The 24,985-nt window shown below is 44.1% G+C and overlaps 1 protein-coding gene across 1 annotated transcript in view; it reads left to right on the top strand.

The window, feature by feature from the left end:
- Positions 1 to 4,607: 4,607 nt before the first annotated feature.
- The window catches only part of LOC311017003 (arf-GAP with coiled-coil, ANK repeat and PH domain-containing protein 3-like), a 50,374-nt gene continuing 29,996 nt past the window's right edge, over positions 4,608 to 24,985 (top strand). The window contains exon 1 of the mRNA XM_084015094.1: positions 4,608 to 4,834. Coding sequence (XP_083871220.1) covers positions 4,788 to 4,834 — 47 coding nt within the window. The 5' untranslated portion in view covers positions 4,608 to 4,787. The remainder of the gene's footprint in view (positions 4,835 to 24,985) is intronic.

Genomic DNA, 24,985 nt, shown 5'->3' with positions numbered 1-24,985 from the left:
GCCATCCTGATACCTGTCGGCAAGGATCCCCATATCATGGGGATATTTGTCTCGCTGACGCAGTGAAACGGGCTTCCTGAAAAATACTTTTCCTTTGTTTCTGCTCCAGCTGTTCCAGCGGTGACCCAGTACTCCCCCTGTCCACTCTGAGGCACGGGGATCCCGTCACAGCTTCTCTCACAGGAACGACATACTGCAGGAGCGGATGAGGGCTTTGTTTTCCGTAAAGACGGCCACTCCTCAAAGCAATTAGCCTCACCCTAACACGATTAACACACTAGAGCCGAGGTCGAAACTGAGTCTGTTTATTAGTACGCTCTGTTCTCAAAGATTGAAACGAGTGGTTTCACAAATACAGACTTTGTCGTGCATTCATTCTTCCACGCGTGTGAAGGCCCTAAATCTGTTTTCTTATATTGTATTTAAAACCAGATGGAGCCACAAGCATGGCTGCTGGCCCTCTTATTTAAGATAGGTGTCATTCTGCTCGTCTTTAAGAAAGAGAATATTGAATATTCATTTAATTCTCTAATTATTTATTTGGTTTTCCTGCATATAATTGTACGTTTTAAGGTGGATCGCATTGGTTGTACATCTAAGCAACATCATCTGCTCATTATAGAACCATCAAAACACAAAATCATAAAGCTGAATTACAAGAATGGAGCCCGCCCGCCTCCATCCCAAGTTATTTTTTGCTGATGCGGTGGAACTGATGCTGGAAGTTGTCGCACCCCCAGGAGCGATGCGTAGAGCTGCCGCGGCGGCAGAGAAGCACTTTGCCTGTGAGACATTAGCCACGCGAGCTAATCTGCATTGACGGGGCTGCTAAATAAGTCAGCAGTGATGTTAGCATGACTGCAAACAGCTTCTGGGGTTCAGACTCCAAAAGGTCATGTGTCGTGTGCCTTTGGATGTGACCCAGTATGCAGAATGAGAATATAAATGTATGAAACGTGTATTGTTATCCCAACATGCAGTATCCTTTACCTCCGTGGTTCCCAGACGTATTGCAGGGGTCACGAGCTGTATGTCTACTTGTGACCCCTCGTCACCTTGTCTATGTGTCTTTTTAGAGGTATAATTGTACAGTAATGAACATGAAATCATCTAAAGCTCACAAGTCGACACCTTGTTTGTCTGATACGTATAAAACTGTCACATGGAAATTTGTAGGGTTTTTTTTTGTGTTATATATGAATGATTATTTCTATGACAATTAGAAATAATGAAGCACATAAAATGGCAAAATTATTATTATTTTATTTTGTACAGATTAAATAAGATAATAAGTAAACTTTAAAGGTGCTGTTGGTCAGATTATGTTAGTTTTGGAGGGAGCCAGGCTAGCTGATTCCCTCTGTTTCCAGTCTTTGTGCTAAGCTAAGCTAAGCTAAGCAGCTTCATATTTACTGTGCAGAAGAGTGTTCTCGATAACATTTACCTAGAGAAGTCTGCAGAGCCCAAACGCTACAATACCAGAGTCGTGCCGGTGTGTCTCTATACTTCCACCCACCTCCTATTCTTAGCACACACACACACACACACACACACATATATATATATATATTACCACTAGTGTGAGCACAGCAGTCCTATGGCAAGATTAAAATGAATTCAAAATAGACCTGGGAATACATTTCAGGGTAAGTCAGTGCCGAGAAGCCTTTTGCATGCATAATACAGAACATTCACGCAGCATCTGTGCATGCCTCATTGGCGGTGTCTTGTAGAGCCTTGCACCTGCAGTCAGAAGGGATAACATTACAAGCTATGTGCTCAGCAGTGCACCGTCGCAGCCCGCTCCCGCAGACCAAAGAGGGGAGCAAAAAAAAAAAGTAGGTCATCCTCCCAGAGACCCACACATCTCTCCCAGTGATTTCACACTGCAGCAGTGCTCGTGGCTGCCGTGAGAGGGCCTCTGATGGGAGCAGGGATGGAAGTCGACAGCTCCCTTCCGCTCAGTTTTCCTGCAGACGAGCCTCGTCTCTGCTTCCCGTTAGATGCCACGCTGGAAACAAGCGCAGCAGGAGTTGAACAGTAGTCACTGATATGCTAGATGGGAAGCCTCCACTGTAAATCGTCTTGTTGCCAAACACCCAGAATCTTGGCTCAGAATCTGCCCCCCAAAAAAACATACAGAGTCCCAGCTTTTGGGGCTTTCTTGCTCAACTTTAGGTGAGTGAGTTGATACCAGGCTATCATATCTGTCTGTGGAGATGAAGCAACACTTGCAGGCTAGCTTAGTTTAGCATTAAGTCTGGGGAGGGGGACAACTAGCCTGACTCTGTCTGAAAGTCACAAAATCAGTAACAGAAGTGTGCTTCCCGTCTGAAAGCCCATTTATGCACCGTGTTAGCTAAATGCTGTAGCCATCATGCTAACATGCTGTTGCTGAAGGGGAATATAAATGTCTGCACCTTTGATCATGTGCTGCTGCTGTAATAAAAATCCAGAACGGTATAGATTATACGCATACTGGCAAGTCTGCTCTGTAGTTTCTTCAGCAGTGTGCACTTTCTGATCAGCCCACTGCTGACTCAGCACCTTCATAAAGAAGCAGTAGGCGCTTTGATCTCAGATTAGTAAAAGGAACTGGGGATGAAGCAGTGGGAGAAACAGTTGTCGAGATATTTCTCTCTGAACCAATCCATCCGATAGATAATGAGATATTTCTGTGTGGACAAAAGTGGTGGAGCAACTAACTGATCTCACCATCCCTTAGGCCATGACACTAGTGTGTGTTTTTTTTACACAACAAACAGCTGATGAAGTCTGTTTCCCCTCTGAGATTCATTCGTATCAGACACCTCTGCTGAGAATGGATGAGATCATCTCCATTCATGGCCTGAGCCTCTTTTTAAAGCCGGGATCGGAAGGAACAATGGCGCTCTATGAAACCTGCAGCGAAATCCCAAGCAGGCGCTCCCCGCCTCTCCAAGCTTTCCCATTTCCTGTGAATTAATAATAGCCTTTGCCAGGGAAGTGGATGCACTTAAGATACCGTCATTTGAACAGCGGCATGGGAAAGGAGCTGGATATAGCGGACCCTGGGATGTGTTAAAAGGTTTCTTTGAAGCGTTTTGGCATCAAGCAATCAGTTTCACTGAGTCAGGCTTTTACATGAAATAGATTTTTTTTTTCACAGCTTGCACAGCAGATGAACACGATGCTCTGCGATGGAAAAAGATAGCATACTGTATCCGAGGTGTGAAAAAGATGACATGAGTTAATCTGTGAAGCAGCCAAAGTGATGCCTTCATGGGTGTCGGCTCCAGTTTATGTATTAAAAACAGACTCCTGATGAGTATGTTCCTGAAAAAGAAGATGATTGATGTCTCTTCATTACGCTACCCTCATATGTGAGATTACTGCACGTGTTGTATTCATTCAAATTAGGTAGAACGTGACGTCAGCGTTGTAATTCTCATGCAGAGAGGTCAGCACGTGTTGCTTTCACGGACTATCGGAAATCTTGACGTTCTTACGAGATGCGACTCTGCATCTGTAAAATGACTGAAATTGCTATGATCAGTGGTGGAAAGTAAAAGATTTACTAAGTACTGTACTTAAGTACAATCTTGATATACTTGTACTTTACTCGAAAGTATTCACTTAACGCTGCTTATACCATTACATTTAAGAAAATATTGTATTTTGACTAAACGTATTTGACATCTGTTGTTACTTTGCTTAAGATTTAAAATACACAACTTTATGAACATGTATAATATAAAGTTATTTTGTCGTTAACCTAACCTTTATACCTACACCGATCAGCTCCAACATGAAAGTGCTGTTTAGATGACAATGCATCTATAATAATAATGATAATAATATAATGTAGACTTTGATACTTTTAGTAAATTTTGCTGTTAATAATTTAGCGCTAAATTGAACCATTCTCATTTATTCTTGGTCTAATTTACTGAATAACAATGTATCATATTATATATGCTCTTCGTATATTTAAAAAACATATTTGCATAGTAATTAGATACTATAGCTGTTGACAGTGGTGGAAAGTAACATTTACTCTAGTACTAACAACAATGTACGTGTACTTTCCTAGTACTTTGCATCGTCGGCTCTACTTTATACTTCTACTCCACATACATTTCAGAGGCAAATGTTGTGCTTTGTACTCCACTACATGTATTTAACAGCTTTCGTTACCAATTACTTTTCAGTTACTTTTTATAATATGTTCATATGATACAAAACAAGCTACCTAACAGTTTATGAATGAATTGAAGTTAGATTTTCAGCTGCAACACTAAACGGATGTACACATGAATGCATCAATAATGTAAAAATAATATAGATTTTATTATGAAATTGGCCAGTCTGCATAATTAGACTTACTTTGTACTCGATTGATTGATTTGTATTTGTGAGTGCATGTTTTTTATCTAACAGGCTACTTCCGTTAAATACATATGACGTCATCAACCTCCTAACTCTAAAACGTGGAGAAGTCTAAAGTGCAACGCTCAAATACCTCAAAATCGCACTGAGAGGCTAAAAGCTCGGACGTCGGACGTTTAGCGGGAGCACGTGAAGGCAGCGCGAGGTCCAGACCAGTACTGAGTGAGGCGGCGAGTCTGGATCACCAGAGCTCCGGGACTCCAGTGAGTGACTGAACCGCTGCGGGAGCAGGAGACTGCGGGAGAGGGATCGTGTTCGCTGGATCGGATACTTAACGACCGACTGAAACCCTTCGCGCTACAACCCGGGACATGAGATCCCCGTTCTAACCGCGGTGAAACTTTACTCTCCGGTCCAAGATGACGGTGGATTTTGAAGAATGCATTAAAGATTCTCCCCGGTTTAGGTAAGAGGACGTGAGACTCCCGAGTGCTCATGTTGCTGGTTGGAATTTACCGAACGCCACATTGTATTCCCCACGCGAGACTGTGTCACGTTTTTTCTTGCAATTTCCGTGCGGGTTAATTCACATTCTTTATCTCAGACATTGAATGCAACTGTGATTTCTGTGTCTTCTCTGTTCATGTTGCACGTTGGGTTTAGATCTCAGACTGTGATCCGATAAATTGGTGTCTCTGGATCACAATCAGGCTTCAGTTCTGGACCATCAGCCCTGTGAGTCATTTCTCAGCCTGCGTGTCAGTTATTTCTCGCAGTCGGCATGAGGATGACCAATGCAGCCATATGAGTTGTCACATGAGTCGCAGATTTAGTGTTTATTTTTTTATTTATTTTTTGGTATTCATCAGCATCCATTTGATAGTTAAAATGGTGTCCAGGAGATCACTGTAATAAAAAGAAGAAGAAGAAAACATAATGCTAATACAGAATACATCAAAGTAATGGATGCAGATTGTTCACTTATCCCTCCGGCACAAGGGTGCACTTCAAACTGGGAGCTGCAACTCAGTATTTATCTTCTATTATTGTGAAATCAGTTACTTGCCTGCAAAATCTTACAAAAAAAACCCCTGAAGAATCCACCTCACAATTTGTCTTACTGACTAGTCTTAACCCCCCCAACATCCAGGCTGGAACTGTAACGCATGTTTGGGATTTTTGCTTTGGAAAAAAAAGGATCTGCACATTGAATCCATTATCAATTTCTCAGTCGTGGACTAATTGATTGACGTGTCGGCTCCAGTTCAAACAGTATCGCCCGTCATGGGATCAGAGGAAACTGAAGGTTTCCCCACACAGCCCCTGACCGCCGCACCAAAGGTTACATAAATAAGGCAGGAATTTTCTACACCCACATCTAAACCAAGTCAAGAGCCTTTTTTCAGGGAGGAATCTTTTTAGACGTGCAGTGGTGCAAAGATCCTTAACTTGACTGCAAATATACTGCATCACAAATATGTCCTGGATCCAAAGCTAACACAGAGGCATTGCCAGTATACTGAATACACTGTGCATGTTTCATTTATTGTAACATCATTTATTTATACATCACAAACTGAGAGAACCAGTTGAAAGTGCTGGTGTCACAGCACCCCATTCACGTCTGTACATCATACTTGTGTATTTTAAATGATTTACGGAGGCGTTTGCTGTAGATCTTCAATGAAAAGACACTAGGAAGGATAAAAACAATTGAATGTAAATGTAAATATGCTGGGGTATAGTTTTAGTTCTTACATGGGGATGGTTCTATCTATTTTTGATCGAATTTCACTACAGGTTTGTACATTTTTATAGGCTTTTTATCTTGCATTTTGGGTTACTGGTGGCTTTAATACTCACATCTTGCATGCATTTTAGTGGAACTTGTGCTGAAGAGGATAGAGAACAGATAGGACTGTTTAAAAGGCATTATTAGATTTGAACTATCTCCAGTTAGCTTCTTCAGTCGGGTGGTTTCCGATCTCCAGGTCATGTTCCTCCAAAGGGTCACGAGACAAATCTGTCGAGATGATTCATGAGGAAGAAATCGAGGAAAAACAAAATTCTGATGCACAAATTTGTATCCTCATTTTGGCCTTTTTTCATCTAATTTATGTTGTTTTTGTGAAAAATGAACAATTTCACTTATTTGGCCTTTTGAACAGTTATTTACATGAAACCATCAGCGTGGAAATGACTCTTTGATGGAAGCGCTAAGACATCTGAAACATGGTCAGTAGTTTGACATGCCTTTATTATAAGGGGTTTCCGTTAAGGTCCTCGTATGACTTTTATGTAAAATCTGAAAAGCAATATATTGTTTTTTATTACAATAGTATGCTTTCTGACACTGCACTTGTGTGAGCGCTCCCGGAGATCAAATCTCCGCTCCCCAAATAAATCAAAGACTTCCAGACTTGGCAGCAGCACCTTAATGACGGCCATCTGGGCCGGAGAGTCTCAGGAAATGCTGAGTGAAGGGTATTTGCACAATAACTTTCTCCTTCCTTGATTCATATGCAAAGCAGCGAGCCCGCAAGCTGCATGCTAAAGAGTCACCGACCTCATTATTTAGAGCTCTGAAAACGCCTCACACTTTCTCTTTGGGGTCGATAAAGTCACATCTTATCTGACCGGAGCCGCCAGAAAGAGGAAAAATATGCCTCCTTTCTTGGTCCACGTTGAGTTTTTGTGCACTCTCCTCCAGTTTATGTTAAGAGTCCTTTATCTGCTTCCCAGGATGTTTAAATGACCAGAAGAAACACTGAGAGAGACAAAGTAAACTCATGTTCTTGTAGCCACTGGTGCCTGTAACTGGGGTTTTTTTCAGAGTCGGTTTCCTTTTGTGGCGCTAAATGCGGCGCTGCGTTATGTAACGACCCTGGAGGTGGACGACAAGAAAGGAAGCAGCGGACCCAGAGTACGGGAACATCATGGGTCCTCTGGCATGACTCGGCACTTCCTGCAGGTGTAAAAAAATCATGTAGGGAAATCAGTTCCTCCAGCTCCAACAACGTGATGAATGGATGCCCTTGCGAGATCGGGACCGGTGATGCTCTCAACATGTGCTTTTAGAGAAAGCGGTCTGTGGTGATTGCACGGCGGCAGGAACTCGTGTGTTTGTGTTTGCTTCGGCACGACGGTGGCAACGCGCCACGTTTGAACGGTCTTTCTCCCCACTGACGTGTTAGGTCGAGGTCGCACCAACACACTGCAGAACCAGAATCCTCCGTTGTAGGATGCGAAGTATACGTTATTTCTTACATTTAGGACACTTATCTTGAGAAGGTTCTGCTAGCTCGGGCAGCTACGGTAAGCCTTAGTATGATTTGTGAAAGCCTCTAATATTTATGCTGAGCTCTAAGGGATTTTCCATGAACACCCCCTTTTTAACAGATTGGCGGAGGTTTTTTTCCGCCGTCCTCTCTGGTCCGTTCATGTGTCCAAAACTGTCGTCCAGCAGAATATCACTATTGTCCTGAGAGCTTCTTGCTTCCGCTGAGAGACTCTTTTCTCTGCATCTGAATGGCCCCGGGGCCTGACAGCCCAGATGATCCCTCCTCCCCCTCCCATGTGAACAGCTGGGGGGGGGGCAGGCAGTCTTCATGGTGATGCCGTTTGTCATTGACTCACAGAGCCCCAACAGGCTGGGAATCCCGGGCTTGTGACCTATGACACTTGCTGCATGTGAGAGAATAACTGGATGGATTTGTGACACAAAGTCAGATGACAGGATGAGGAGGGGGGGGGGATGGTATGAAGGAATGTGTCTCACTGTAAAAGCTTAATTAACTGCTTAGTGGCATTTTAAGTTAATAATAAGAAATTGAGTTCTACAGTCTATAAATACTATATGTGCAAAAGACTGCAGGATATGGTCAGTAAATATCTCGATATGGCAAGAGAGATTTCAGGCTGTGAGACTGCTCCACACTCCCCCATATAATATGGTTTTATTTAAAAGAAACAATACGTAGAAAATGGGCCCTGCAAACTGCATTTCGTTGTGTAACCCTGTTGTACAAATGAACCCTGTAACCTTTGAGACCACCAGATGTGTTGCGTTCAGAGCATCTGGGATTTTTTTTTTTCGGGGGGGTTTGAGGATGTTTCTTGTGTTTCTGGAAGATCTGCATCTCCAGCTGCATGGAGCTGGAAGGGATTTCTTCTGGCTCTTGTTGCTTCTGCTCTATTTCAGACTGACCTCCTTCCATCTCGAATGTGTGTCAGTGGCCCTTCTGTTCAACTAAGAGTGCTCCTCCCAACAACACTGGCCAGTTAAGGGTGGGGAGGGTGGGGTGGGGGGTGCAGCATTATTGTAATTGGGGGAGAAAAAAAACACTTTGCAGATATCCAGCTGGTCTCCGTCACATCCATCTATACACAGTTGATGCCTTAATTATTTATAGATGAGGCATTCTGTTGCATATTTAAGATCTTACCCATAAAGCCTGTTTGGCTTCAATGCAACAAACGCTGCTTCTGACTTCCGCGTTGGACGCGATGAACTCCGCCGCCGTCTCCCTCCACCCGCGTGAGTTTTATTCTGCTATTTTAATCTTCATCCGTGCACTTGATTTAATGGCGACATTGGCCCGAGGGCAAATTCCACCATCTTGTTAGAGGGTGTCAGCGAGCTCGGTGCCCCCGAGCTAACGACTCCAGGTAATGAAAGTGACGGAGATTAAAAGCGGCAGCGCGCGTTCTCTAATCAGGGATTGGCCCACATTCGCCCGCACCCAAAAAGGTGCCCCACACCTGGAGGATTAACGTCCTATTTGGTGTCATCGTGATGCGAAAAAGGACCACAAACAGATCTAATGATCCAGAGGGCAATATGATGTCATAATCACAGCGTTGTTGGCCTCCCACTGAGAAGCTAGAGGCTTTCATCTTTGTGAAATGAGATAGGATGAAGGGCTTTTACCAGTCGGCGCCGACTGGCATTCAGGGGCGTCTGCATATATATCAACAGTGTTTTAAAGGGAGATGCTCACTAAGACGCATGCGGTGCTGCAAAACTCCTCGTCCATCGCGTTTATGATGGTCTGTTTATGAGGTTACTTAATGATCATTTTGGTTTGTGGGGTTCCTGTTATTCAGCTGACCTTGGTTTATATAAATGGGGAACACCTGTCCGCAATACCGGATGATTTAACCTCCATGAAGGTTGGGCTTTCCGGCAGGACAGTCGCGTTAGACTGCATTAGATCAGACAGGTGGAAGCCTACCTGATGAACTGTAGAGATGCAGAAGTCTTCAGGGTTAGGAGGTAAAGCCAGCGTTTGCAGGTGTGCTGCATTGCTCAGTGAGGTGCACCTGACCTGGGAAGGAAGTTCTTGAAAGCTCCTGATCCAGCAATAGAAGGAGAGGCCTGGGGGGGGGGGGGGACTCCTGCTATTGCTGGCTCGGATTTTGTATTGTCTTGTTTATATATTCTTATGTAAACAATCACATGGATTTGATAGTTTTAAAGGCGTCGACTCGTCTGTGGTTGATTTGGGTCCATAGTGGAGTCTTCACGCCAAAGGGATGCCCAAGGGTGTGGTGTAAGGACAGGGACATGTATTGGGACCACTTGTTTTTCCTGTTCAGCGTATGATAAGGTAACAGTAGATCCTAATAAAGCATGACATTTCACTGGGATGAATGTCGTAGTCTAATGGAGGGAAGGCTTACGGGTCCAGGTGTTGGGCAAGGGTTGGATATTCTATCATTTAAAGTTGAGGTGAAATTATAAATGCCTAGATCACATCCCTGGTTATATTGTGCTCCTGTTTAACAAAAAAAAATACATGCATTTGTCTTTTATATGTCAAAATCCAATCATCTTTTCGTCCTGTACAAATAAAACTATGCAGTCATGGCTTATGATGAATGCGGAATTAACGGTTTTGGAAAGTTCCAGAAGCCCCCTCTCATCCAGCACTTCTATTGGAGTATATACTTACAGCTGTAAGTGTTCAGACGCCGGTTGTGTCCACAATCGCCCCCTTGTTCACTCACTGTCCATATTTCCACACTACAGAAAACTGAAGTTTCAGACACTCATCATGAATCACTGCGTCGTCACCGCCGTGTGTAGGGTTACATAAATGCAGAGCATTGCATTGTGGGATTGTAAGGAAAAGACCATTAACATACCATGCACACTTATTTTTAGTGCAATTGTTGCTTATTTTTAGGGGACTATAATATCTCACTGAAACATAGTACTTTGTATAGTAAATAAGTTATTTAGAGTTATTTTGCATGCAGCCTATATGATGAATTAATTAAATCAGACTCCATTATGTGCTTTGTACTGGTCGACACTTCCCTTTTGAAAGTTAAAAACTAAATATTATGAGTTTTTTAAAATTATATATAGGTTGTAGTCATGTCAGAAAATGAGGACATTTTAATTATTTTATTCGGTACTGTTTCTATTTCTATGCTGTATAATCCAGGAAGTTAAATGATGATTTTTGTAAATACAGATGAATCCCTGGTGAGATGCTTTGGGAGGCTGAGATGATGTCATCCCCGAGCCTTTTGTATTGCAGGAGAGGGGGGGACCGCCGCGTGAGACCCCGGCTGTCCTCCTTCGTTTCATTTGAATGAATAGCAAGACGTTTCACACACTGCTCGCACAAAGAGCCTGGAAAAAGCAGGACGCCGCACGTTGAACGCCGCTAATCTGCTTTCTGTCGGACATCCTGAGCGGTGACAAAGACCTCGATCGGTCGGCACCCAACCGGCGACAACGGTTTATTGAGTGTGATGAAATCTAATCGCCAGATCTCAATTCCTCTCGTCCCGCTTTTCCAAATCGGCCACCTGGTGTCGCCGCAGGTTTTTGCCGCCGCAGACGTTGAATCAGCACCATGGCAACATCCTGCGTCCCAAATGATGGACGGGTCTTTTAGGTAAATTGGCATTAGTATTCATATCACGCAAACCACGGTGAATGAGACCAGCGATGACTAATGCGAGGCAGGGGAGTTTGAAAACAAGAGCTGGGCCAGTCACACACACACACACACACACACACACACACACACACACTGCGACAGACCGAGCAGATTTTTGGCGCTGATAATCCAAGCCCCTTTTCGTTGCGGGTGAACAAAATCGCTCACAACTCGACATTTGCTTTCCCTCGCAGATTGGATTATGGTAACGGAGACCGAACATCTGATCTCGATTCTGTACGGTCGTAGATATCAGATGTCTCAAACTGTTTGCAGGAGAAAATCCCCTTTTCCCCTTCGATGTGTAGGAGACAGACCCCGATTATGTGTTTTGTAAGGACACAAACATCTAGAAAACATGAGAGAAATGTGTGAAAAATGTGTGTCCTGGTTGCAGGAATCCCTTGGTATTTTGGATTAGTATCATCTGTGCACCTTTCAGTGCCTTTCTGACCCCGGACGGAGGGAGTTAAGCCCCCGCTGCGATGTGAAAGAGGGCGGCCGGTTTGGTGAAACGGGCTGTAATTCCGAGTTAATACAAATGGTCTGACTAATGTTCCTGCTGGATTATCCATACTGTGAGGTAGCGGCGTCCGATGTGCTGCAGGAAAAGGCTTGCGTAATGCGACAGGACAGCGGTGACGTTGTTCTTAACCCTCTTTAAATAATTCACTCTCTGGTGGAGAGATAAATAAGAATCTGTCGATTCACCATGCAGCTGCAGTTGACAGCCAACATGACAGCGTCACAGAGACGCCAACATGACTGTCTTTGCATTGCAATTTGAGAAATACGTTTCTTGCCAAGAGTCTGAGGAGAAGATTGATACCATTCTCATGTCTGTACGGTAAAAAACCAAGTCACAGCCAGCAGCCGGTCACCTTAGCTTAGCATTACGACTGGAAACGGGTAGAAACAGCTAGCCTAGCTCTCAACAAAGTGCACGGTAACTCTGAAGTTCTCAAAACCAAGAAAAAAATAACAGATATAATGTGTTAATGAATGATAGGTGGATTTTGTTGCCTTTGGCTCGAGCCAGGCTAGCTGTCCCCCTCTGTTTCCAGTGTTTATGCTAAGCTAACGGGATGAAACCTGACAAAGCAAAGTGAATTTTAGAAGTGATTGCACGCAGAGTCGATGCAAAGAATGCAGTTCAGCTTATCGTGGCGTCTCATGTATCCGTTTCCTAAATGCACAGAGAGGGAAAAAGAACAGGGAATAACAGAAACCAGTTCAGTCACAGGCCAAACTCAACAGGAACACAAAAAGCAGCTTATCTTTTACAGCTTACGTCTGAACTTTTGCTAAATTGGCATTTTTCTCCTTTCTTTTTGGACGAATCGACACGGACAAACACATTTTAACAGACGGGAATGACATGTTTCCAAAAAAACGGTCGATTTAACTGCTTTTGAGGGCCTGGATTGTTTGAAGCGCGTCCTCGCTCACGAGTGCGTGACCTGCAAACATTACGCAAGCCATTTCTAGAAATCTGATTAAATCTGTATCAGGTTCTCCTCATTAGGGTGTGCAGCATGTTTCGGACCGGACTGTATTTCATTAGCCGCGTTTTTTACGTTCACGACGGAACGCTAATTGGAAAATACCCAATTTCCTCGGCACATGGCGGCCACAACTCGTGGCCCGTCTCTCAGTGTTTCTATGGCAACGTCGGCGCTGGCATGCCCTCCAGTCAGAGGCAGCATGTGTCCTCTCGGCACAGACAGTGGCCGGGCTCGGCTGTGTGGTCGTGGCTGTGCGTCATTCATCAGCAACGTCGCAGATCTTGATAAATAGCAGAAATTGACAAAAAGAGTTATGACTAACAGATTTTAATGTTTAATGTCTCTGAAACGTCTCCCTGGTGACCGGGCTGCTTGGAAAGCCATGATCTCGAGGAGGAGGGGGGGGGGATGACTGGGTAGTTCCAGGTGTATCAACATCAGCCCGTGTTTATCGCCCCATGGGTCAGGAAACGGTATAAAAGTGGGGGTTTCTACCATACAGCTGTGTCACCCGGGGAATATAGAAATGACTGGACGTCCAACACAAATACGGAAAGTGACGCGCAGATAAAAGGAGAAATCATTGGGCTCCACGAGCACTTACAGCTCCGTTAAAACGCTGAATCACACGTGTATAAGCATCTGTTTTTGATTTGTTCCACCCCCCCCCCCCCTTCTGTTTCCCTTTTCCGTCCTCCCTTGCCCTCCTCCGTGTGCGGGGGCAGACTTTCTGGTCGTCGGCTGGGCCAGAACCGGGTCTAGGGACCGGGCCAGGAAATGCGTCAGTCTGCTTCAAATATTGAAAGCAGGTTCAGAGTAAAGGGCAAAAAAAATAAAAAAAATCCCCGGGGAAGACGATGTGTGCGAGGAGGTTGCTGACTCTCCACCCCCGTTATGACACCCAGACCTGAGTCACAGCCAACTCCCAGCATTTATCATAGCAGTGATATCAAGTATTTAATGGATTATTAGAAGAAAATTAGATTAGATTATGCTTTCTTTGTCTGCGGAGGATTCTGGGACATTGTTGCAACATCTATTTTATATGCTAAAGAAGAATTTGAAACAGAATATTTGTGGGTAACTTTTTATACAGGTGTAAAGTTAATATTTTGGGATCCTGGACTGTTAAAAAAGCCAATACATTTTAGATTATTTCCTGAAATTGTACAGACAAAACTGTAAATCGAATAACTAAAAGGTAATGAAGAGATTAGATTCCTGATGTGGATCACATTCTCTAAGTCCTTGTCTGGGTTTACTAACCCTGGAGATTGTGGTTTTAGGGCTCAGAGACAAATGAGCCGTGACTCAACGTCATTTCTCTCTCTCTCTCAAAACGTTATAAGTCTGCTCTTTTCTTTTCTCACTCTGGCAGAACTGCTGCAGCTGTAATTCTCCAGAGGGTCATTTCAAGTGCCGTGTTTCTGCATTGTTAACTGAGGGCGGCCAGCTGTCCCATGCTTCATTTCTCCTCGCTCTAGTGTCCGTTTGTGTCTTCGCCGAGTAAAAAAAATCACATTTATGTTATTGTCTTGCTTCTATGTGATTTTGAATGATGTCAGGTCCCTGTTTCCCCTCAGTATCGACCCCGGCTTGTTATGTTCCCTCGCCCGATCGTGTCAGGGGGTCCGGGGTGACACGGGAGTCACATCAACACTCTGGTGGACTAATGGAGAAGGGGGTTACAGGTCAGTGGAAGAGGGCCAGAGAGTGACGTCAGGGGGGGCGATTTGCTGACTTCAGACCAGAGGAAACACCTGGGGGGGAAACCCCGAAGGAAGCACTCCTCCTGTTGTCTTTGACTGTCAGTCAGCTGATCCGACGCTGTGGCGTCCACGTGATGACTGAGCTCCAATCCCAAAACCACGAATCGCTTGTTTGAGGCTGTTTTCATTTTGGGTTAAAATGTAAAAAAAAAAGCATGTTTTGAGGGATATCGGCACAATTCACGTGGAAGCCGCCTGAGCCGTTGTTTGGGGCGAGCGACCGTCTCTCAAGCCTCTCAGACAGGAAGGAGCTGAATGCTTCACACGTCTGGTATGCCTTTCTAGTGCGAGCCAAGCTGCATGTTTTAGCCCACAAAAATGCTGGGAAGAGTCCCAGCTCAGCCCCACCGCATCACGCCTGTGTAGGGATTTTCACGGAGGGATTTCAGCTATTTCGCCCCAAATGTCAGGGTGTTAAACTGTAGGATTGTGCTCACTGTAGAGAGCGGCGCTCTATTCCAGCCTGGTGTGCTGCCCGGATAAAAGGCCGCGAAAGGAGCTTCACGGCTGTAGGCTTTTATTGTCTCCCTCCCTTCAATGGGACATTGTCCAGGCCGGTTCTCACAGCCGAGGCCTCTCCTGGATCCTCTCTGTGTGTGTTCTCTCTCTTACGTCCCAAATATCTCCGTGGACATTTTTGTGCTTTGCCGTCATCTCGGACCACCCTGAGTTAACATAAACCTTTCCTCTGGCCTTTCTCCCGTTTACCCCGGCCGATCAGCAGCATCCCCCCCCCCCTCCACCCGAGTCTTACAACACCGGCGCGCCGTAGAAGACATCCTCACGCATCCTTTGTGATAATAAACAGCCCATCGGAGAGTGTCCAGACTGTGGCGGTGAACAGGAAGCTCATTCGCTTCTTAATGGAGGAGCGGCGCGACGCTACTCTATTGTCCTGCAGAACGGGTTCATCTGTGTCACATTTCCTCTACATGACCGTCTTTGTTGGCTCGCTGTCAGAAGTGCCACATCCCCACGGGTGGTGCTGGCCTAATTGAGCCACCCCCACACCATCACCGTAGCTGATGGGGGGGGGGGGATTGGCATCGCATTATGCATGGTGACTACACTCAGCTGGTCTGTGTGCCAAATTTAACTTTTTAAGCTGAGGTCTGGATCGCTTCACAGTTGGACCCGGAAACCAAAGCTAAGATGGTACATCCCATTAACTACGTTAACATTCATGTTCTCCAGTGGATGAATCCGACTAACGTACTCCTGATGTTTCCTTGAGCAACACTGTGAGGTTGATACTGTATTGGTTTGAATATTATAATAGTGGATTGAATGATAAGTGGGTGAAAGGGAACAACTGTCTGGTAATTTAAGAAAATGACTTCACTTTACTGTCATGCAGCCTATCCAAAATGTCAGTCTCATATCACGATATTGATATAATATCGATAAAATAGCGATATATTGCCTGACCATAATTTGCAATAACATTGGGTGATCCAGCACCATCATAAAATATCACACCTACAGTGTAACCATAACCCAATGTGATGTTTTCTTCTTCTTCTTCTTCTTCTTCTTATTATTATTATAAATTAAATTGTAAAATGTTAAACCTCTCCATTCTGTCCTGAAGTAACTTCCAGGTTTTTTGCTCAAGAAAAGCAGAAAAAATCTTGTGGCTTGTTAAAAAAAAAAAAAAAACCCACCAATAATGTGATATTTTGGTCAAGTCTATTACAGACCGTTGCATCACACCAGCGGAGGTATTTTCATTCACGCAGATGTTTCATCCATTAAAGAAGTGAGAGCGAAAGCGGGGTTGTTGGTTTCTTCCTGCGATATCAAAGTGGGAGTTTGTTGTTTGTGGGATTTCCAGAATGACTTCACCGTCGACCCCCACGCCGACTCGAGGTCACGCAGGGACGCGGCTGGCCGCATTCCCATTCATTGTCTCTCTTTTTATACTTTAGGCATTCCAGTTCAGCTTCCAAGAAACCGACAGGAGGAAGTTCAGGAGGGGAGCGCCTCCTTCACTGTAAATACTTTACATTGAGATGGTTGCATTTATAGTCTTTATTTATTTAATAAATGCAGCAGATTTAGCTCTTTGTCTTGACTGAGCGTCATCACATGGCTGATCTCTTGCATCTCCCGTGTCTGTGGTCGAACAGACAGCACAGACTGTGGATGTATTAGTAGCTAATAGAGCGCCGACCACAAAAGCTCCCCGGGGGCTTTTTAGCAACATGAAGGCTTGTGTATAACTGCGAAAGGAACAAACCACATTCATTTTGTGTCCTTCAAGAGATCATTTCATTCAGTTTTTCAGAGACCGTACATTCAGATGCCAGGCTTTTTTTTTTTTTACTTGTCAACCTTCCTACAGCTGACGGGTGTTGGTGGTGAAAGTTAGAAGCCCTGCAATAACAAATAACTTTCGTCAGCACTTCACAAACGTGTCATAAAAGAGGTTTTGACCCTCCTGTAGATGTTTGGTTTAAACACAGGCCTGCAATTTAGCCTCATTATTATTATGAATGTGATTTCCAATGTCAACTAACATATAATATATTCAGTTAACAGGGACATAAATACTCAAATTTGAGGCGCCGGAGTCGGAGAGTTATTTATTTTTTATTCGTAAATGGCAGCAACCTTTTTGTTTTTGTTCATACACATAGTTTGGTCCGGTCTCTGGACTAATGTGAGGTTCTATCGTAGAGCTCATGGAGACCACAGACCGCTACGATCCCAGTTATGTCTCCACTTCAACGCGAGCGGATAAAAATACGCGCCTTTGCATTGACTTTGTATGCAATAGAGTAAAGCGAAACATTCGCTTTGCATTTGTTGTGAACGTAGCTTAAAGGATCAGTGGATACAACGGCAACACTTTGGTTTTTAGTCTTTTCATGAGATTGTTTAAAGTCCCAGTCGGCAAGTCCGGCGGATGGAGGGCACTCTGTCAGATTCTGAATGTTTACAACTCTCAGGCTCCTCCCCCACGACCACCGAGCTCCTCCCCCACGACTTCGTGCACTTTGAAATCCCTTAGGCACCGTTGCCATCTTTCTTTTTTTCCTTCTTTTCCACCGGTGTCTTCTTTTCCTTGGTTGTTTTGGACCTCCTTGTTTCGGTTTTTAACGAGGAATTGGAAGCTTGTTGCTACTTCCCTCCGCCTCCCCCCTGTGATAGTGGTACGACCCAAGGGGGGAGGGGCTCTGCGTGTGCACGAACACAGCCCTGCGTGCTGATTGGACAGGATGATCCGATCTTTGCAAAACAAACAGGCTCTACGTGAACGTAGAGGTGCGCTTTTTTTTCTAAAACCAGATGATTTATGTTGTTCTATCGGAGCATAGTGTCGGCTTCAGTGAATATGATCAAAAAATGTTCAAACAATCAAAAGAAAAATATAAAATGTTGCCGGACTTATCCTTTAAAATGTGGCTTCAAATTCAACTTTGAAGTAATGCTGCGTAACATGCTTGCCCATCATTTAAAAAGCTTCGTTGAGTCCTCAGGCCTCCAGCCACACAGTGAACTCACTGATGACCTTTAGTCTCCACCACTCTCACCGTTACCCAGGATGCAATACCAATCAAATCCCCCCGGCGACGAACACAGTAAGATGAGTCTGAACAGCTCGATCAGGGGTGGATCGACGGTCTTCAGTTTGTGTGAGGGAGATGTTGCTTTTAGACACTTTGGCTCTTTCATGTCGACTTGTCTTCGGTGTTGAAATCCATCCAGCAGCCTGACTACAGAATGAAAGGCGATATTGTGCAGGAGACGTCTGTTCCACAGCTGACCCATACTCAAAGCTTTGAAATATTAGTGGAAAGGCTGACACAGGAAAGAAAAACCCTCGCGGATCCAACGTCGACGTAGCAGAAGAGAGACTTCCTGCCACATTACGGGTTTATAATTGTGGAGTTCAAGCATGTGCGATTCTGCTTTGACATGCAGATAATAACTCCTTTTGCTTTGATCGCGTCCCCTTAAAGCAATCTGTCTGGGAAGATGCTCAAATTAGATCCTCCAGATCTTTTGTCCCGTTGTCTACTGCACAACATCCCGGAGCCAGATGAGTTATAAATGGAATCGTTATTTTCATTATTTAGACATTTTTAGAAAATCTCAAGCGGATGACTTCGATGACAAAAGAGCACGTTTTGTACTTGAAGGAGAATCTTAACATCTGATCAGGAATAAGTTGTATTTGTTTCAATTCTTTATTCCAAATCATGTCGATGTCTTTGTCACAGTGGTGGAGGAAGTATTCAGATCCTTGGTACTAATACCACACTGTACAAATACTCTATTACAAGTAAAAGTATGCACGTATTACTTCATTAAAAGTCAATGCAGAAACATGTTCCCTCTGACTGTTATCCTATCAAATATGATATCATTGGATTATAGTTAGTCTTGCATTAACTGTTGTAATCGGTTGAATTTGAGCTTCTGATTTTTTTAGAACAATTTTGTACAAGAATACTATTAAATTACTGTTAATTATGAAATCATTTATCGATTTAGAAAAAGGTTGTTACCCAGAGCCCACTTTTGTGTGTGTAATCTTTATATTTATGAAATGATAATAAAGTAAAACTACAATATTTTCATTATAAGTGTTATAGTATTGAAGTAGAACGTGTAGTACCTCAAACTTGTACTTAAGAAGAGTACGACCAGAACTGCGTGTTGCTTCCGTGGGCGTGTTAATGCTTTGATTGCAAACAGACTGGATTTAAAAAAAGAGCGGGAAAAGCTGCTTCAGCTGTTGCTGGTGGTCAGAAGAGGCCTGTCTGTCTCTCTGTCTCTTTATTCTGAAGCAAACGGGGTGAGACATGCTCAACTTATATTTTTTCCCCTGTTGGCAGACTTACCTACTTACTGAGGGCAGCTGCTCGCTCCCTGGGGGGTCGGGTCGGTCTCACAGGGTCGCTGTGAGGTCAGAGGTCAAGGTTTGGCAGCCAGTATCTGCTGTAGGTGTGCGTGAGTGAGTGAGGTGTGAAAGAGCTGCTAGTACGTTAACGTTTGTCGAGCAAGATGGAAGCCATTATACCTGCTTCACATCAGTATGTTAGCATTGTTATTGTGAGCATGTTAGCAATGAGGTCAAAATCATTACTGAGGCTGTTGTTGTTCTAAGTCTTGTCATTAAATAACTGAAATAGTCTGACATTTTTTGGAAATACGTCCTCTTGCCAAGAGTTGGATGAAAAGATGGATATCACTCTCATGTCTGTCCAATAAATACTGAGCTACAACCAACACTGAGCATGCAACTTTGATATCTAGGGCTTTTATTTTGAAAGTGTTCATGAAAAAACAACAGTTTTAAAAAATATACTGTCGTGCAATTTCATTTGAAAAAGATAAATAATAAAAAAAATAAGATTATTAGATAGATAGATAGATAATGAAATAATAAGATTATTTCCCCAAAATGTTAGTTTCACTCTAATCAAAAGTTGTGTAACCTTTGACCTTTCCTGTTGAGGTATCATAGAACAGTCCTGGCGGGTTTCATTTCAGGAGTAAGCTTGGCTGCAGGAGTCTCGTTAGATTTGAGTGTTTCTGCAGAAGAATGTCTCCCGGTTCTCGTTCTCTCCACGTGAAGATGAGATTCATCTGCTCCGATTAAAAGGAGAATGTTATCCCCCAGCTCAGGGGCCTGCTTGGCTGCTTTCACTGCCTGTGAGACCGTTGGTCGTCGGACGGTGCCAGAACTGATGTCTCGCCAAGAGGGGTGGGGGGGCTGAAAGTATGCACATGTTGTTCAAAGTCCAGCAGGGCAGTTAACAGCCTGATGCTGGGGGATCGTTCGTTACAGCAGCGAGGATATTCACTTCGGTCCATATATTTTCTTTCTGTACTTCGATGTGCAACAGAATGTGTGTCCAACAGTTTGAACGGGCAGATGTGTGGACGCCTTCCCTCGCTTTTATGCAAGCTCTTTTCTTAAAGGGCCATTCCACCAATTTGAACACATAAAGGGTGTTAACTCATCAATAAGAAGTACTAGTCAGCTTGTGAAAACAAGTTGTATAATGTCTCCTGATGCATTGTAGAGAGTCGGAGAAATTAGGAGCTGGGGGCATGAGCATTTCTATAGAATTGCATTATGGGAAATGTAGGATCCAGTGTTATTTTAGCCCCATTTGTAAGTAAAAGTCAGGATGTCACGGCTTCCGTTATATAATTATAATTCAAACACGTAAAAACAATAATGGATGTAATGTATCTGATTTACTGTGATTAAACTGACATGGCTTCAATCCTGCGAAATGAGAGTTCACAGTCCATTTGGATACATAAATATAAACCCTGGTTAAAGCAATATGTTTTATTATATGCCAATATAACAGACCGATATTGGCCCTTTCATTAAGTATGGGACATTGTCAAGTCGTGCGGTTCTCTTCTGATGTCATTAAGGGTATTTTTTTAACCACAGCTTCATAAAATCTGTCAAAAAACCCAGCAATAAATCGTATTTTCTCCTTTTTATAGTTTTTTTCTTGATTTTTTTTAAAATGATGCTTGGATTCCCTGGGCTGTTAAAGTGTCTAGTGAAGATCTAAGTGTCACGGTCATATATTAAAGATATTTGACACCGGCAATAATCCATTTTTGTTGGTGTTGGAACTTGGAAAGTCATTAGTGAAGCCTTCATTTAAAAACACTTGAAATATGTTTGGCTCCTGTCTGTGGCTTGGTTGGATAACGCAAACACCAAATGTGTTTTTAGCTCCGTCTCTGGGCTGCTTTCTGAGGAGATGCGTCAAGCTCTCGGGCCGCTCTTCCCGTCGGGATTTATGTGCTGCGGTCTGCGGCGTGCAGGGAAACACCACACGGCCGATCCATGAGCATGTGGGAGGGGAGGGCTGGCAGGGGTGTGGCAGGGACGGAGGAGGTGGAGGGGGTGGAGGGGGGAGCAGACAGGCAGAAGTTCACCCGCAGCAGGCAGAGCGGTCGTCTAAGGTGGAGCGCTCAGCCCGCCGCCAGACTAGATATCTCCTTCGGTTAGAAAACACATCAGGGTTGTTGATTTTGGAGAAGGTCAGGAAAGAGGAATATGTGTTGTCAGCAACACTCAAGTTCCCCCTTTTTCAACCTCTTCTTCATATTTTTCCTGTTCTTTCCATTCCAGACGTCTCTCTGGATGAGAAATGTCCCGACGTTACAGTAAGTTCAGATACTGTACGTTTCTGACATCCTATGTGGAGTTCAGGCTCCGGGGGAAAATCACGGAAGGGATGATGGATGATCGTCCTGCATGGACTCTATCCAAAGCATCGACTGTATCACAAAGCATAAGCACGAGTGGTCATTTATTATGACATTCAGTTCAACCGTGATACTCGCCGATACATTTGGTTATTGCAGCAGAGAGAAAAGTCGTGATAAATGACATTCATTTGTGAACTACGTCTTGTTTTGTTGGCCGACAGTCTAGATTTGGAAGATCTTAATTTTAAAATGATATTAAAACACATCTGATTCATCTATTTGTCTGCAGACAGTAAACTCAACAGCACGTTGATTTAAAGCTTCATTGAAGTTTCTCGCTCTCTGTCTTAAGGATATTGATTTAGACTGTTATTCTGACAAAATTCCATTCTATTCTATTTTGTCACATTTTATAGACCAAACAGTTTCCTTTGTCCAACCAACTTACATAATTAGGAAGTTGAAAGAGAACGATTTAAAATGGTCAACATTCCAATCAATGACCTTCCTGTGGATAGATTTTTTCCAGCACTTACGTGAAACCATGTGACCCCAGAAGGGTTGAAAGGTCCCATCCTTTCCTGAACTCAACACCAGACGGTGCCTTCACAGACCAGGCGGAGATTAGACACACGAGGCCCCCGTATGGAAATAGTTTGCTAGGGGAGTGCTGGTGGTCTCCGTATTGAGTCCACTGAATGAACGAGTGGGTGGGCTGGGAGACCGGGTCTGTCTGCGAGGCTAGATGAACGTTGCCGTAGAAACGGGGCTTGGTGAATGGCTGCCACTCAGCTGTTTGGGCTGTACGTGAAGTATTCGCCACAGTATGCAATCGGAGGGGGGGGGGGGATGGTGAGCTTTAGCAATGACCTCCACTTGTCGTCAGAGCTTTAATGTACTGACAGCACACGTCCTCAGACATCCATGTTAACACAGTGACGGATAGCATCCATCCAGTACAGCTGGATCTATACGGCTTAGTGCTCCCCGCCTGCAGCGCCTTGTAATCGAAGCATAAATGAGTAATTATTGCTGCTGGAGTCGTGTCACTTCTGTGAGGCTGTTAGTGCAGATGTGTGTTGTGGAGGAGGGTTTGAAGTTAATGCGGCGACGGCGGTGCACTCAGCACAGTCTGGTGCAGAGATGTGAGCGGCGGAAGCAAGACCCCGCTTTAAGTACGAGGAACGCGATCTGAGCTTTCAAGCGGAGATAAAAGCCCGGGCTTACGGAAACAATAGGCAGGGCTTTGAACACATGTTGGCGAGGGTATTACTGGAGACATCTGAACTCCCTCTGCACCTTAGATGCATCAGGGTTTGGGGTTACAGCTTTTTAATTATGAGGATGCATGTGCCTTTGGAGGTCATAATGTCACTAATTGGCTAAACACGCCCCTAGTTGCTGTTGCTTGAAATTCTGCTTTTAACAGCGGCTCCTTGATTTCAGACAGAGGTAGAAAAAGAAGCACACTTCTAATTTCTTGCCAGCAACCATTTATTTCAATTTTAAATCACTGAGTTACTTAAAAAAAAAAGGGTAACGTGTAACGTCGCAGGCAAAATGTCAACATCCTCAACAGCTGGTGATCCATGTAGAAGATAATAAATGGCCTACTTATATATATTGCTGTTCTTGCACTGCAGCGTAGAGCCAGTGATAAGGGGGAATGTGAGACTGTTACACCTGTTTAGCTTGTTACAGTATGTTTTCACGTCATCGTTCCAGGAGAAAATGCTTCCAGGACGAAGCCAGCCGTTGTATTTGGTCAATGTAATGCTGCCGTCTCGGGTTATGTTGGCTGCGGTTGCTGGAGTGTTAACTTTCCCCAATTTTTTGCGCTTGTATTTTTGGTTTTGGAAAAGTTAAAGAGAATAAAAATACACCACTGACCGCCCAAGCGTTTTTAAATCCAGTATTTCTTTAAATGTTGCTAAATCCAAAGCTTGGGAGGCCTGCCGTGCATATTTACGGTTACGTTTTTGGGGAGATATTTTGAGTGAAACCTACTGTCGCTCAGCTTTTAGCCTGGGGGCCTCCTTGACCCCGCATTAGTTCATGAAGTGGTCCGGAGGCAGAGGAGAGCTGGGCAGGGCAGCATTAGGAGCCATGCTAAGAATAACTCCAGCTGCTTTTCACCGTAGCTGAAGGAGAATATGCTGAGGGACCCCCCCCCCCCCCCCCCTCCCATCCCTCCAGCCCAACATTAGGCCATTAGGACACTAAAACAATCAATATTATAACAAATTCTATTCTCCAGACAGGAAGTTGCTTTCTCACAATGGGGCCCTCAGACAGACTGCCCCTCCTTCCCGCCTCCAACCCTTTGGGTTCCCCTCCTCCACTAGAGTCCACCTCCTGTCCCCTCTGTCGCGTCCCAGACCCTCCACACTGATGAAACCTACCGTGACAGGTTTCTAAATTAAGATTAAACCCGCTGGAGAGATATCAAACAGTCCGCTGATTGCTGAGGATCACTTGAAGCTAGCACCAAGTCTGCTCTACAGCTGTTCTCATTTGTATGCTGGCAGAGAGAGAGGCTGCATCGCTCGATGGCTAATTTGTTTTCTCCAGCGAGTCGCCAGCTGTGGGTTTAGTCGGTGTGCCCAAGCTGGCGGTTTGGGGTTTTTGGGGGGCAGCTACCCCGGGCCCGGTGTTGACTCTCTCCTCGGCATCCCACCTGCTCGTTCTCCGTGCGGACCGCCAAGCTGCTCGGCCACGATTCCCCATCGCTCTCAGCAGCCCAGCCGAGTACTACCAGGTTACACATCTGATGTACTAATATTCACTCCAGTATTTCCATTTCCTGCTACTTTTATATTTCTATTCCACCAAATATCAAAGAAAATAGTGTATTTTTACTCCACTTGAAAGCTTTACTTAACAAAAATGAAAAAAAAAATAAAAATAGTTCCAGCTTGACCAACTAAAACTAGGTCACTGTATTAAAATTACTTTTACTTTCATACATTTGGCTGATAACATGTACTTTTACTGTTTTTTACAAAGAGGTATTGCTATTTTTAGCAATAGGATCTGAATACTTTTAGCCACCACTGCTTACTGGAATAATGGAAACCTTTATCTGGGATGATGATGATGATGATGATGAAACTCTCAAAATCACAGTTCACAAACCGCACAAAAATGTTTTATTTTAACATTTCAAAAGAATTCAACCTTAAGCATC

The sequence above is a fragment of the Eutrigla gurnardus genome (genome assembly GCF_963514095.1).
Source record: "Eutrigla gurnardus genome assembly, chromosome: 8".
Classification (NCBI taxonomy): Eukaryota; Metazoa; Chordata; class Actinopteri; order Perciformes; family Triglidae; genus Eutrigla; species Eutrigla gurnardus.
This window is presented reverse-complemented; position numbering and strand designations above follow the sequence as displayed.